This window comes from Rhineura floridana, chromosome 6, assembly GCF_030035675.1.
Source record: "Rhineura floridana isolate rRhiFlo1 chromosome 6, rRhiFlo1.hap2, whole genome shotgun sequence".
Taxonomy (NCBI): domain Eukaryota; kingdom Metazoa; phylum Chordata; class Lepidosauria; order Squamata; family Rhineuridae; genus Rhineura; species Rhineura floridana.
Genome location: NC_084485.1, coordinates 153,101,418 through 153,116,029, shown reverse-complemented (window position 1 = coordinate 153,116,029; position 14,612 = coordinate 153,101,418). Strand labels below are relative to the sequence as shown.

Sequence of the window (14,612 nt, the reverse complement as noted above, 5' to 3'; positions counted from 1 at the left end):
TTAGTGTACTTGGACTTTCAAAAAGCTCTCAACGAGGTACTTCATGAGAAACTTCTGAGTATGCCTAGAGTCATAGAATAAGGGGAGAGGTCCTCTTGTGGAACAGGAACTGGTTAAGCAGCAGGAAGCAGAGAGCAGGAATAAATGGACAGTTCTCCCAATGGAAGGATGTAGAAAGTGGAGTCCCCCAAAGATCTGTACTGGGACCTGTGCTGTTTAACTTGTTCATAAACGATCTAGAGTTTAGGGGTGAGCAGTGAAGTGGCCATGTTTGCTGATGATACTAAATTGTCATTTAAACAAAAAGAGGTTGTGAAGAGCTGCAAAAGGACTGGAGTGACCGGGAGGTAAAATGGCCAATGCAATTTTACATGAGTAAGTGTAAAATGATGCATGTCGGAGCAAACATCTTAATTTCACCTATATGCTCATGGGGTCTGAACTGATGGTGACTGACTAGGAACAATACCTTGGGGTTGTGATGGATAGCTCAGTGAAGATGTTGATGCGCAGCAGCTGTGTAATAGGCAAATTCCATGCTACAGATCATTAGGAAAGGTATTGAAAATGAAACTGCTGATACTATAATACTGTTATGTAAATCTGTGGTGTGACGCATTTGGAATACTATGTAAAGTTCTGGTCACCTCACCTCAAAAAGGTTATTGCAGAGTTCATAGAACCATAGAATAGTAGAGTTGGAAGGGGCCTATAAGCCCATCGAGTCCAACCCCCTGCTTAATGCAGGTATCCAACTTAAAGCATGCCCTGCAGGTGGCTCTCCGGCTGCCTCTTGAACGCTTCCAATGTTGGAGAGCCCACCATCTCCCTAAGTCATTGGTTCAGGTGTCATACTGCTCTAACAGTTGGGAAGTTTTTCCTGATGTTTGGCTGAAATCTGGCTTCCTGTAACTTGGGTCCATTATTCCTTGTCTTGCACCGTGGGATGATTGAGAAGAGATCCTGGTCCTCCTCTGTGTGACAGCCTTTAAAGCACTTGAAGAGTGCTATCATATCTTCCCTCAGTCTTCTGAAGGCTAAACATGCCAAGGTCTTTCAGTCTGCATCCTTCTTAAAGTGCAGTGTCCAGAACTGGATGCAATACTCAAGATGAGGCCTAACCAGAGCCGAATGGGGGGGAAATAGTACTTCACGTAATTTGTAAACTATACATCTATTAATGCAATCTAAAATAGCATTTTCCTTTTTTGCAGCCACATTGCACTGTTGCTCATATCCAGCTTGTGATCAACAGTCATTCCAAGATCCTTCTCTCATATAGTATTGCTGAGCCAAGTACAGTAGGGCCCTGCTTTTCAGCATTCTGCTAATACGGCGCCAGTGGGGCATTCAGCTGTAGCGTGGGGAGCTTCAGGGGCCAAGCACTGTCAAGCGTTTGGAGCTCCCCGCGCTACAGCTGAAGAGCTGTAGTGCACGATAAGCTGTAGTGCGGGGACCGCTGTCAGCTGGAGCACAGAGGCTGGAGCTCCCCACACTACAGCTGATCTTCTCCTCTGGCGCTATCAGAGGGTTAGGTTCCAGACCCCCATGCTACAGCTGATCCGCTTTTTGGCCGTTTTTGCTTTTCGGCGGGGGTCTGGAACCTAACCCACCGTATGAGTGGGGCCCTACTGTATCCCCCATCTTGTAACTGTGCATTTGGTTTCTTTTTCCGAAGTGTAGAATGTTGCACTTATCCCTGTTAAATTTCATTTTTTTGTTTTCAGCCCAGTGCTCCAGCCTATCAAGATCCTTTTGAATTTTGTTTCTGTCTTCCAGAGTATTAGCTCTCCCTCTCAATTTTGTATCATTTGGAAATCTGAAAAGCATTGCCTGCATCTCCTCATGCCAGTCATTAATAAAATGTTGAAGAGTACTGGGCCCAGGACTAACCCTGTGGTACCCTGCTAGTTACCTCCCTCCAGTTTGAAAAGGTCAACCAATTTATTTTTTATTTTATTTTTAATAATTTATATACTGCATAATATTGCAGTTTCCAAGTGATATAGCAACATACCCTTGAGAGAGAAGGCAGATCAGGTTCCTCAGGTACAGGAATACCCTGCTATACGGACCTTCAATTTACGGACACTCACGAGTACAGACATATTTACGGTAGCACCATTCCCCTGTTTACGTACGCTCGCTTCGCAAGAACGGACACTTAACTGTTTCAATTTTACTAGTGTAGCGTTATAGCTAAGTTTTATGAGTGATTGAGTGTGTGGGACTGAACCCATTATTCCCTTTTCCTCGTTCCCTCCCCTCTCTCACGGTTTGGTTTTGTCTGGGGGGGTTGTTGGGGGATTTTTTTTACCTCTCCCGTCCTCAGCCCTGTTGAGGGCTCCAGCGGCTGCCATTCCCCCGAGATGAGCCTGGGTTGGGAGCCTTCTCGCCTTTTGCCACCAGCTTCGTTTCTTTCCAGGCGACGGTGGGTTTTTTTTTACTTTCCTTCCCTCCTCCTTAGGAGGGCTCTGGCAGCTGCCGTTTCCCCGTTCAAACACGTTTGGCTTTGCAATTTAATGGCAGATAAAAAGAAAAGGTAGTGCTTCACTGTAAGTACATGTTCGATTTATGTACTCGCTGTGGACCCATTGTGTACGTTAATGTGGGGAATTCTTGTATAGCCTTTAACAAATTGTATCTACAATTTAACCTGCTGTGACTGTTGCAGATAATTTCTGATACATCTGCCTGTTTGAAAGAGCTAGTTCTGTTACATTACCTTATTCTTTTCTTTAAGATGTGCCTAGAGAACTGAAGAGAAAAGGCCCAAAGATGTGTGTCTTTCTAATATGAGGATCTTATATGGCTGGTGGATTTGGATGAGCTTTGCAAGCTTTGGCCGTTCTTTCTCTGCTTAACTTCATGCCATCTTAACTATCACAAATAACTATCAGGTTAACATAGTGGGCTTTGGGACTAATCTCTTAGAAGATGTAGTGCAGGGATGGGTAGATTTGAGGCTTGTGCAACGTACCTCACTTTTTACCAGATCCACAAACTGGAGATAGAATGAAAGATCTATGGTTAGAATAAATAATTTTTATCCCCGGAATTTGTACCCTAACTGAACTGAATTTATAGTTCTTCCACCAAAAATCTGTTCCCAAAACTCCCATTGCAATCTTTCTTCACTTCAGCAAGAGGGATTCATTTTGTTCTTGCCATTGCTAAACAATTAGGAGTTGGGTAACCTTGCAGATGTATTTCAGATCACCCAGAGACCCTCTTGTAGATCCTGATCTACCTGTTGCCCACCCTGATGTAGCATATGAGAATCTGCTTGTTAAATCAAACCATAATTTTAAAAATAATTATGCCATTGTAAACTAATATAACACTGTATGTGTGAACATACTCCTACTTTGATATTATGTACTACTGTTTATGATATTATGTGCAGCCATATCTTTACAATGCCATGTTCAAATTGTTGGGATGATTCTTGAAGTTACAAAATCTTGCCTCTAGTGGGGGAGAAACGCTTGTAGTAGCTGCTGTGCTGCTGTGGTGGTTAGTTGAAATTGTGCTTAGTAAAACTTTTTAAAAAATGTTTCCTTAACTTCTTGACTGTAATTGTGTTTTGTGTGGAAAGTAAAGATGAACTGGTTCTTTTATCTGCCATGCTTGTGAAGGGCTTCTCTCCAGTGTAGGAGTTAGGGTTCATTTTTAGTAGTAAAAGGTAACCTATAAGGTGGGAATGGAATGTATCTAGCTTTTATGCTTAGTGTATATATGAGTGTATACATGTAGTGTGAATATATGTTTGTGCTGGTCTAGGCAAAAAATCAAGAAAATGCACAAGAACTATTTCCAAATATACCCAGACTCTGTTATTTCATATAAGAATTGTATACATTCTGTGCATTGTGATCTTAAATGTGCTTATTAGGAAGGAAGTTATATTGGCCTGAAGTATGTATGCATAGAATTGTACTGTTACTATGTTGCAAATGCCTTATAATATTTTAATAACTTTTACAGTATAGAAGAAAAGTTACACTGCTTCTAACATCTGTACCTTTCCTAGTGGAATTACTTGATATGTGCCTAAAGGAATATTTCTAACCTTTAACATATTCTAATTCAGGAGTTTCCAGACTGTGGCCCCTGGACCACTAATGGTCCATGAGCTTCATTCAGGTGGTCTGCAGTGTGTTTGTGGATTTGTGGTTGAAGGTGGCATCTGTCACATTAAATATTCATATTGATATTTAATTGTATTTTTATTTCTTCTTTTATTTCTTTTATTCCTTAAAATTCAAATTGTAATACAATAAAATACAATATAAGAAATAAAAGAAGCAATAAAAATACAATTAAAAGCTATACAGGCATACCCCGCTTTAACGTACTCAATGGGACCGGAGCATTTATGTAAAGTGAAAATGTACTTAAAGTGAAACAATTATCTATGCATGTACCGCACAGCAATCACCACTAGATGGCAGTGGCGACATGCCATTAAGTGTCCATAATTGCGAAGCGCATGTATGTTAAGCGGGATATGGTGGCGTATGGAACATGCACGTTATAGCGAGGCGACTTTAAGTGAAGCGACGTTAAGCGGGGTATGCCTGTACAGCATCTAGTACAATATGCTACAATTACTACAGGTAGAAAAATCATTAAGTGGTCCGCCAAGACCATCAGCAATTTTCAAGTGGTTCATGGGGAACCACTGGTCTAACTCATTCATACTCTTTCTGAATCTAAGTGCTAGTCTAATGGTATACTATCCAGGACAAACCCTGCTCACTTGTGATGCTGAAGGAGATAAATATTTCTCTACTGTGAGAGGTATAATGAACTTTCTGCTGCTTCCCACTGTGGCCCAGAAAGCAGATCTTTGTGTTAAGGCCAAAGAGCATTGTGACCTTGCTGGCTTGCTATGCTTTGCATCACTAGACTGCTGTGGTCAAGTCAGTCACTCAAATTGCCTACTGATTTACAGCTAGTGCTATCCAAAAAGATTGCCAGCCTATGTGAGATAAAATAAGGCTCTTATCAGGGGTAAAATGCTGAATTCTAGTTTAGCGTTCTCCAAGGCAGCTTAACTTTTTATGGGAAGAGGTTAAACAACTTAATAAAGGTTTATGCAAGGGAGCCTTACCTTTTATTGGAGAAGCTTATAGCTGGGCAATATGGGTGTATGCTAGTGGGGGGAAAAGTTGCTGAGAAATGTGTCTTGTTGGAAGTTCAGCTGATCTCAGAACTTGGAAGACTCAATGGATGAGCATTTGTTTACTTAGATCACCCTGCTTGCTTTCTCTTAAACATTTTATGCAAACTAAAGTTACTGCCACCTTTGTTTTAGACATACTTGTGTGTCTTATTGTGAGGGCGTGTCTTTTGCTTAGGCTAGAGGAAAGGATAGCCTACGCAGTTTTAGTTCAGATGCTGTTTTGTTGAATTTAGCTTTTGACCAAAAATGAACTGGGTTCCTTAGTTTGATTGTGGGGCATTTCAAATGAATACTACAAACAAAGACTGTTTTGACTTTTGGGGATAGATACACTAGAAGAGACTGTTGTTCTCTCCTGACCTTTTTTAAATCATGAGACTTGTGACATGGTTGTGGCCTTTCCATCTCAGCACAGTCAGAGAAGAGACATGAATTCTAGAAGGAGTACATCAAACATGTACATAAGACAATTTGATAGACTTTAGCAATTTGTTGGCTAACAGGCAGAAGATACAAATGGATGGGCAGCAGGGTCGGCATCAGGCATGACAGGGCCCCTGAGCATCAGCCTGCTTTGGGCATGACTGGCCTCTTGGGCACCAACCTGAGTTAGGCCTGCGGTGCCGTAGCCCTCCTCCTGATCAGGGCTGTGAAGTTGGTACGCCAAACCTTCAACTCCGACTCCTCTATTTTTCTACTGTCCGACTCCAACTCCTCTATTTTTCTACTGTCCGACTCCGACTCCACCCAAAATTGCTTCTTGTCAATCAAAATTTATTTGGAAGTCAGAGTCGGTACATTTCTACTGACTCCGACTCCACCCAAAATTGCTTCCGACTCCACGACTCCGACTCCACAGCCCTGCTCCTGATACAAGCGGTGTGGGGCTAATAAGCCTGCCCATGTGTCCTACCTACTTCTTGTGTCAGTGTGCATGATGTGCACACTATGTGTACATGCCTGCCATTATCCAAGATGGCTGTGGGGACCTCAACCCTTTAGAGAAGCCCCTGCTGCCATCTTGGGTGATGGCAGGCATCTGTGCACAGTGCACACAGTGTGCACATTAACAGGAGAGGTAGATGGGGTGGGTGGGCTTATTGAAACCTGCACTGCCTGTATGGGGGGGCTGCTTGGCAGCTCCCACTCCATCATCTGTGTGAAGTTGCAGGACCTGATGCCACTGTGGATCATGGAACGGAAGCACCACCCAAAGGAGGAGCTGTCGGGCCCTCGGCCAGAGCTGAACCTGGCTGCACTCTGGCTCCAGGCTTGATGGGCAGTTTTCATGGGAGTGGGGGATGAACTGTGGTATCCTACAAGGATCTGAATTGGGGCCAGTACTAACATTCATAAATGATGTAGAGACAGGGTAAAGAATGAATAGTCAAAATTGCAGACGATGCTAAATATTCAGGATGGTTCAATCCCCAAAAGAGTGCCAAAGGATATCTACCCAAATTTGGGCAATGGGCAGTAAAATAACAAATTAAGTTCAAGATAAAATGCTGCACCTTTGGGGATGGTGATGATGATGTGTTATATACACTAATGGCATCTGAATTGGTTATGACTATGCAGGAAGGAGATCTTGGGGTTGTAGTGGAAAACTTGTTGAAAGTATCAACTTGGTGTGCTGTGGCAGTGGAAAAAGACAAATTCAGTACTGGCAATACTTTAGAAAATACTTGTAGAGTTCCAAAATAAAATATAATACTTCATTGCAGCCATGTTTGGAATACAGTGTACAACGCTGGTTGCAAATAATCAAAGGATGGATGGAGGAGCCTCTCTTGATTTCCTTTGCCTCCCACCTCCCTGCCTTAGTGCTCCTTTCCCCGTCATTGCCAGAATAGATGGAGGGAGCAAGAACCCCCCTTAACTCCTAGAAGACAGGGGATGCCAAGTGAGGTACATAGTGTGAAAGAAAGGGGGGAGGAGCCCTTTCATTCCCTTTCATGACTGCCTGTCTAGGTAGGCCAGTTGTGCCAGAGGCAATCAAGTAGGCTTCTACCATACCCCCTTAGCACCCTCTATCCCCAGACAGGAGTGATTTCTTCAGGTCCAAGGCAGGTATTGAGGAGGGAAGACAGAGAACACCCTGCCTACCTGGCTCTTCCCTGAGCCCAGTGTAGTTTACCTTTCCTTAAAAAACAGAAGTAAGAGGAGACCAAAGGTTGCCTCAAGAAAATAAAACAGTTTAATTGAAACTGCCCTACTGTAGCTGTTTACAGTTAGGCTTTGGGTCTCCTCAAGTGTGAAGTAGCAGCATTGATATTTAGGTGAGATGAGGAATACCTCATCTGTATGGCAACAGTCTGCTTTTGAGTTTGTGACCGAGGTGGATCTTGATCAACAGCTGACATTGTCCAGCTAATCACAATGCAGTCGGTAGCTAGGAGAATGCCCAGGGGCTACAGGCAGAAAACCTCAAGGTGGGAGTGGAGTGGGAATGGCCCATCAATGTGGCAACAGCAGTCTTTCCTTGTCTCTTGGATGTGCCTTCTCCATCAAGACCAAATGGAGAACAAAAGATGCTGGCTGTCTTAAAGTGACAGGTGCCACACAGTGTGCTGCCCTGAGTGCTAAGTTGGTCCTCCATGATGTGATGCTAATTTAGGTGCTTCCTTTCTTGCTGTGATCAAAAGCTAAAGGCTCTAGGTCTGGGTGGGAGCAAGGGAACAGGAACCTGAAGGCAGCTTCCAAGTGAAAGTAACTAGGCAGACCATCTGCCTTTCTCCAGCCAGGTGAACAAAGTGAGGCTGCTTGGACTTCTGGCCTTTATCTCCAAGCTAAGGAGTGGGCGTTACAAAGTGGCAGCTGCCTGCAAGGCTGACTCCCATTTCCTGCAATGGTGGAGAGGAGGCTGGAAACAATTCTTGCTTGCCCCCGGCAAATAAACTAGGTATGTGATTATTTGTAAACTTGGGTTACAAGAGGTCAGGTGAGAGGTCAGAGTGGATTTGATTCTGGTATTGGAGCAGCAGACCCCTCCTGCAGAGATTGTGAAGCTGTGATATGACTGACTGGGGTCATCACAGAGGGAGTGGCAGGCAGTCTTGTATGCCATTTTTAGAGTACCACCTTGGAGACTGGAAAGCTAGTTGAGGAGGCAGTATGAATTTGAGAAACTAAATGCCTAGGAAATGATTGAATATGCTTTGCTAACTCTGCCGTTTAACCCTTTCCAGGTACAATCCCCAAAGAAAGCTGCTTTTAATTTATATCACTTCAAACATATTTTCTGTTACTTATTGCATATATGTTTTACTTTCCAGCATATTTAAGCAGAATATTTTAGGTTGAACTATTGTGTTTGTTGCTTTTGCATCTTTTGTTAGGAAGATTTTTTTAGGCTTCTGTCCATTTAAAACTATTCAGAACGGTTGCATGTAAGATTATTTGAATCTATTGATTGGTTTCAGTGCTGTTCTGTGGTATCCAAATCCAACAGATTAATATAGACTTCAAAGTTTTTGGTTGCCTGCCACATTAAACCTTAGCTGAAATAAATTGTGGTGCTTTGCTTCTCCCCTCTTCCTATGGTTATGTGCCTGGGAGGAAACAAGCCATAGTAGATTCATCCGGCTTGTTGTATGTCTGAACCCAGGCTCATGATTTGTTTCCCTTACAAGTGTTAAGCAAAGGAAAAACCATGGCTTCCACTCGTGGCTGGTTTGGAGAGAAGCAAACCATGAGCGCAGATGCAGATGCCGTGACAAACCAGACTGTGGCTTGCCTCCTCCCTGGTGTGGCAGTAGCTGGGGAGGAGCTGTGAGGTGACTGTTGCTGCAGCAGGGTGCAGTAGAATGCTGCTTGTTTGCATTAAATCATAGTGAACTATGCCAAACTGGGCCACTGCCTGTTGGCGTTTGTTTAACCTCTTCCTTAGGTGCTATTGATTCTTTTCCCTCCTGTAGTAGATTATCTTTGAACTTATTTGTTGCATTACTTGTCACATGCTTTTTCTTCTCTTGTTCCAGCCCCATCTGCTTTGATATGATTGAAGAAGCTTACATGACAAAATGTGGGCACAGCTTCTGGTAAGATTTATTGAACAAAGTTTTATAAAACTTAGTGTCATGAGCTGAGGTTGAATTCTGAGGTGCACCCAGTGGTTGGGGTGGTTTTTGAGCAAGTGGTATAGCATGACATGTTCTGAATTAACATTTGTATGGATACATCTTTGGGATGGCTTCACGATTTCTGTGGATCCTGAAGACTGGGTCCAGCTCGTCTAGCATTTTCCTTGTTTTAATTTCCTACACAGAAGTTAATCTGCATTGAGGAAAAATCATGTGTAACATCTGAAGTGCAATACAAGTGGCATTTCTACCATGTGAACACTGATCAAGCATCTGATATGCGCATCAGCTGCTCAGTCTATGTAGCCATGATGGGGAGACACTTGGGTAGTATTTAATATTAGCCTGAAAGCAAGAACCTGCATGCATAATCTTCTCTGCATGGGAAATCTTAGAACATGAAAGTCAGTGCAGGGGAAATGGATGAAACTCACAGAAGGATTTCTGTCTCTGTCTGAGATAATTACCATGTAGATGCTTATAGTCGTTATCCACATTTTAAATTTTAGACTACTTGGTAGTCCCTAAATGTTAATGGCCTCTCATTTTCACATTCCCATGCAGTATTAACCTTGAATCAATAAACAAATTGGGGGTTGAAGAAATAGGAGATATATTAGTTTTTGTGCCCGCTGTTGGATGAATGGAACAGATTAGGAATACTGCTGGGGTCCCACCACCTTGCTGCCTGACAGCATTCCTGCCTGAGCTGATAGAGGTGTTCTTGGATTTGGTGTGAAGATTCCCCAGGCTGTTGGTCCTGGAGGATTTTCACTCTATACTGAGACTGCTTGTTCTGGAGCAGCTCAGGACTGTGGCTTCTGTTACAGCCATGGGACAATCTCAACATATAATCAGCACAGTGCATGTGGCTGGTCACACCCTGAACCTGGTTTTCTTGGTGAGGCAGGAGGCGTTTGATCTGAAGATGGGGGATCTTTCCACTGTTCCCTTGTTATGGTCACCTCCTGTCAAGATTTCCTTCATTGCAGAGGTGAGGGACCAATGAGAATGGTCTGCCCTTGGAGGCTGATGAGTACAGTTGGTTTCCTGATGGCTTTGGGGACTTTTCTGGCTGGCAGTTCTGGTGAACCGGTCAAATCCCTAGTCAGTCTGTGGAACATGGAAATAACCAGGGTGGTTGATACAATCATCTCTGACTGCCTCTTCCACTTTGCCAAACCCAGATAGTACAATGATATACCTTGGAACTGAGGGCAAGGAGCAGGCTGGAAAATGGCTAGGATACAAGTGAAGGAAGGCTTCAAACAAATACAATTGAACACTTTGTCATAGCGAAGGTAGGGAAAAGTTATTTGTCTGCCTCCATTGTGTCACTGGTGTCTTGTCTACCTGATAGTGGTATGGGGCCATTTACATACTGGCCCATAGGTGATGGTAGAAACCTCAGTAGCCCACTGCGATTTATTTGCAAAGCATTTTGAGGATAAGATTGCTTGCATGTGAGAACCTAGGCTTCTCTGTTATAGTAGGTTGCCCTGTATGATGACCTCTTTGGGGAGAGGTGTGTGTCCCTATTGATTCTCCTTGACCTCTTGGTGACTTTTGATACCACCAACTGTGGTATTCTGGAGAAACTGTCCAAGATGGGAGTAGGTGCACTGTTTTGCTATGGTTCCTATTCTGATGGATGGTTGTCTCCAGGAGGTTGCACTTGGGGGATGTTGTGTGGCTCCGTGAAGCCTCCACTGTGGAGTTCTGCAGGGTTGAATCTTATCCCTTATGTTGTTTGACATCTACATGAAACTGTTCAGTGGGGTCATCTGGAGTTTTGGGGTGCATTGTAATCAATATGCTGATGACGCACAACTCTACTCTTTTACAGCTCAAGTAGGTGAGGTGGATCAGTTCCTAGCCTCTGTAATGGATTTGATAAGAGGCAACAAACTGAAGCTCCATTCAGATAAGATAGTGGATGGTTCTTCTAGATGATTGGAATGCATCCTATTCTGGATGGGTTACTCTCCCCTTGAATGAGCAGGTGTGCAGGTTGGAGGTATTCTAGGATCCAGCATTATTAGTGGAGACAAGTTACCTCAGTTGTGCTTTCTACGAGCTTCGACTGGTAGCCCAGCTACAGACCTATTTGGGTGGGGGTAGCCTGGTTTTGGTTGTCTGTGCTCTCATAACCTCCAGGTTAGCCCGCTGCAGTATGATATACATGGCACTGCCTTTGAAAACGATTTGGAAAGTACTGCTAGTGCAGAACACGGCATCTAGAATAATAACTGGAACAACAAAGTGTTAATATATAACACCAATTGTGGCCTGACTGTACTGGTTACCAGTTTATTTCCAAGCTCAAACTCAAGAGCTGGTTTTTACCTTTAAAGCATTATACAGTTCAAGACCACTAAAGCTAAAGGATCACCTTTCCCCATGTGAACCTTCTCTGACCGCAGATCATCATATGAGGCTTTTCTCTGTGTTCCACCTCTGAAGATGGTCTGGAGGGTGGCAGTGGGAGAACCCATCCTTGAGCAGCCTCTCATTTATGGAGTGCTCTCCCGGGGAGGCCTGCCTAGTGCCAACCTTGTATTGTTTGGATCACAGGCAAAGACATTTTTGGTTTCTTGGTCAACAATCTGTGAGCGGCCTTGCTGAACACCAAACATTTGACATTGCCAGGAGCTCTGTTTGCCTTTATTTACCAGAGGAAGCCTCATATGAACCAGAAGTAGATAGTAAGATGCATCTTCTGGTGATGTTTTTTGGGGCTAGTTAGTGCACATGAAGCCTAAAAGTGGAGCAAAACATGAAGAGAAATACCATATGAGAATAATTTGAAAGGGTTTTGTAAGGTCTAGTCAACCACTTGAAATGAGGGGTGGGGAACCTCTGACCAAATTTGGCCTGCCAGGCCTCCTCATCTGGACCACCCCATGTGATGTCAGGTGTGGGGCAAGTAAGGGTGGCGTTTTAAGGGAACAATCAAGAGCTTAAAGTGGGCTCTCAATTGTTCCTTTGCTGGAGCAAGGGATGCTCCCAGTGGCCCATCAGTTGTGATGGGTGGTAGGAGCGCGCCTTGCTCAAGGAGGGGGATGTGGTTTCTTTTCAATGGAAACTGCTTCTCCCTCTCAGTGCTGCTTTTGAAGCCTCCTCGCATGGCTCATTTCTACCTCCAACATAAGAAGTGAAAAGGAGCAGCACAGAGAGGCTTTGAAAGTGCTTTTTGAGTCCCCCTTCTCCTTTGGAACTCCGATGTTGAGTCCTTTCTGTCCCCTCTCGTCTTTGGTAACATGGCTTTAACCTTTGGTGACATGAAGGGGAGCTCTGTCTGTTTTATGTCCCTGAAGATTTTGATTTCCCTTTTATGTCAGACCACCTGTGTCGCAGACTTATTCCATAATAATATTTATGGTATACCTGAAATTAAAAAGAGAGAGAGAATGTGGTGCAAATTATCCAATAGTTCATCTTCCATTTGTAGAGTTATCTTATTGTACTTTGTTTCTCATGGTTCTGGTTTGCTTTTCTTTCAACAGCTATAAATGTATTCATCAAAGCCTGGAAGACAACAATAGATGTCCCAAATGTAATTATGTTGTAGATAACATTGATCATCTTTACCCCAACTTTTTAGGTAAGTCTTAGGATTTGTTAGTGATACAGCATTGCAAAATTACATTTCAACTTGTTTTTCAGTAAGCGGATCTTATATTGCTGGTTTGTCTCCTTATTTTTCTAAGTTTTAATTTGCTGACTTCACACAGTCTGTAAGCAGGTTGTGCTTTAAGACATTTTGTAGTAAAACTGAGAGGGCATGTTGCATATCTTTCAGGAAAGGTGCTTTGAGCACACTGTGTGTGCTGGATTTGGCTTCATTGTTATGGGCATTATGGAGGGAGAATGGGATGTTGCTATAATAAAGAAGATGGATTTAGTGTTGTGTTATCGGTAATTTACCTTGCTGTTAAGGTTGGCATCTTTGCAAAGCAGTAAGTGAAGCAGATAAGAGAATCTGTGGTTGACCATGTGTTGTGAAAGGGCTCAATTTGAAAACAATAAGCAACTTGAGTTATTTTACAATGCTAGGTGGTGCTATCATCTATTTTAGTTCTGTTTAGTAGACTAGCTTTTATACTGGATTTTGCTATGCATGAGGCAAAGGCTTCGAATATGGGAAACATTATAATTTTACTGCTGAGAAGGAACAGACTTTAGACCTGTGGTTGGGGTTTGTACATATGAGATAGAGATGGAAGCTGGAGAGCATTTTAGATCTGCCAGGACTGTTCAACTGTTGTTGGCTTCCTTTTGAGCTTCCTTGTGCTTCTGTTGCACCTTCTGTAACGATGGAGTATCTTCTCATCTTCCTTCTATTTGACAAGCTGCCTTGTTTCTTCTGTAGATCTGTTCTTAACCAGGCTAGCATAACATGTTTGTACACCTGTGCTACACCCTGAGCCCTTATGCGCACCACCCTTATCAAATTGTCCCCTCCTCCCACCTTTGTTTTGTCTACCTCTATCTTGTCCATCTTTGCAGCTTGATGGGGTCCCATAAAAGGCATTATGTCTATTTGAGAACTAATCTAAAGTTAAAATTTCTGACCTGGATGCAAAAGCAGTTTTAAGGCCATTTCCACATACGATGTGAAAAATAGTGTTTTCAGTGTATAGTCATAGGGAATGTTGAGGTGGAAAATTTTCCATGTAAATTTTTTTAGTTTTAGACATACATTTTCACAAAATTAATTAGTAATATAATGAGTAACTACTATACAAGTTAAATTGTAACTAATTTCATTAGGTGATTTTTCTCTAGGAAGTGCATATGTTTATGTGACTGGCTGTTCAGGCATCCTAAAGTTCATAAGGTAACAGTTTGTAACACCTTCATTTTTTTCCTCTTAAAATTGAAATTGTTGTTAGGTCTTAAAATAGCGTTTCCCAAACATTTTCCCTTCCATGGACCATTTGAAAATTGCGGAGAGCCTTGGCAGTCCAATTAAGGATCTTTCTGCCCCTTTTAACAATTACAATATGTTGTGCTAGAAGTGGTATGGTTTTTAATTGTATTTTTATTGCTTTTATTTCTTATATTGTATTTCCATAGAATTCCAGTATAATATAATACAATACAATATTATTTATTTATTTAATTTACATCCCGCCCTTCCTCCCAGAAGGAACCCAGGGCAGCAAACAAAAACATTAAAAGCTATCTAAAACAACTTAAAAACGAAACATATTAAAAAACACACTGAAACAAAATATATTTAAAAACATACTAAAACAAAACATAAACTTAAAAAAAACAGCTTTAAAAACATCTTAAAAAGCAATTCCAACACATATGCAGAATGAGATAAGGTC

At 42.5% G+C, this 14,612-nt stretch overlaps 1 protein-coding gene across 4 annotated transcripts in view; it reads left to right on the top strand.

The window, feature by feature from the left end:
- COP1 (COP1 E3 ubiquitin ligase) overlaps window positions 1-14,612 on the top strand; it is a 215,337-nt gene that overhangs the window by 1,824 nt on the left and 198,901 nt on the right. For all 4 annotated transcript variants that reach the window (XM_061634174.1, XM_061634172.1, XM_061634173.1 and 1 more), the window contains 2 exons: window positions 9,172-9,231; window positions 12,780-12,877. In XM_061634174.1, coding sequence (XP_061490158.1) covers window positions 9,172-9,231; window positions 12,780-12,877 — 158 coding nt within the window. The remainder of the gene's footprint in view (window positions 1-9,171; window positions 9,232-12,779; window positions 12,878-14,612) is intronic.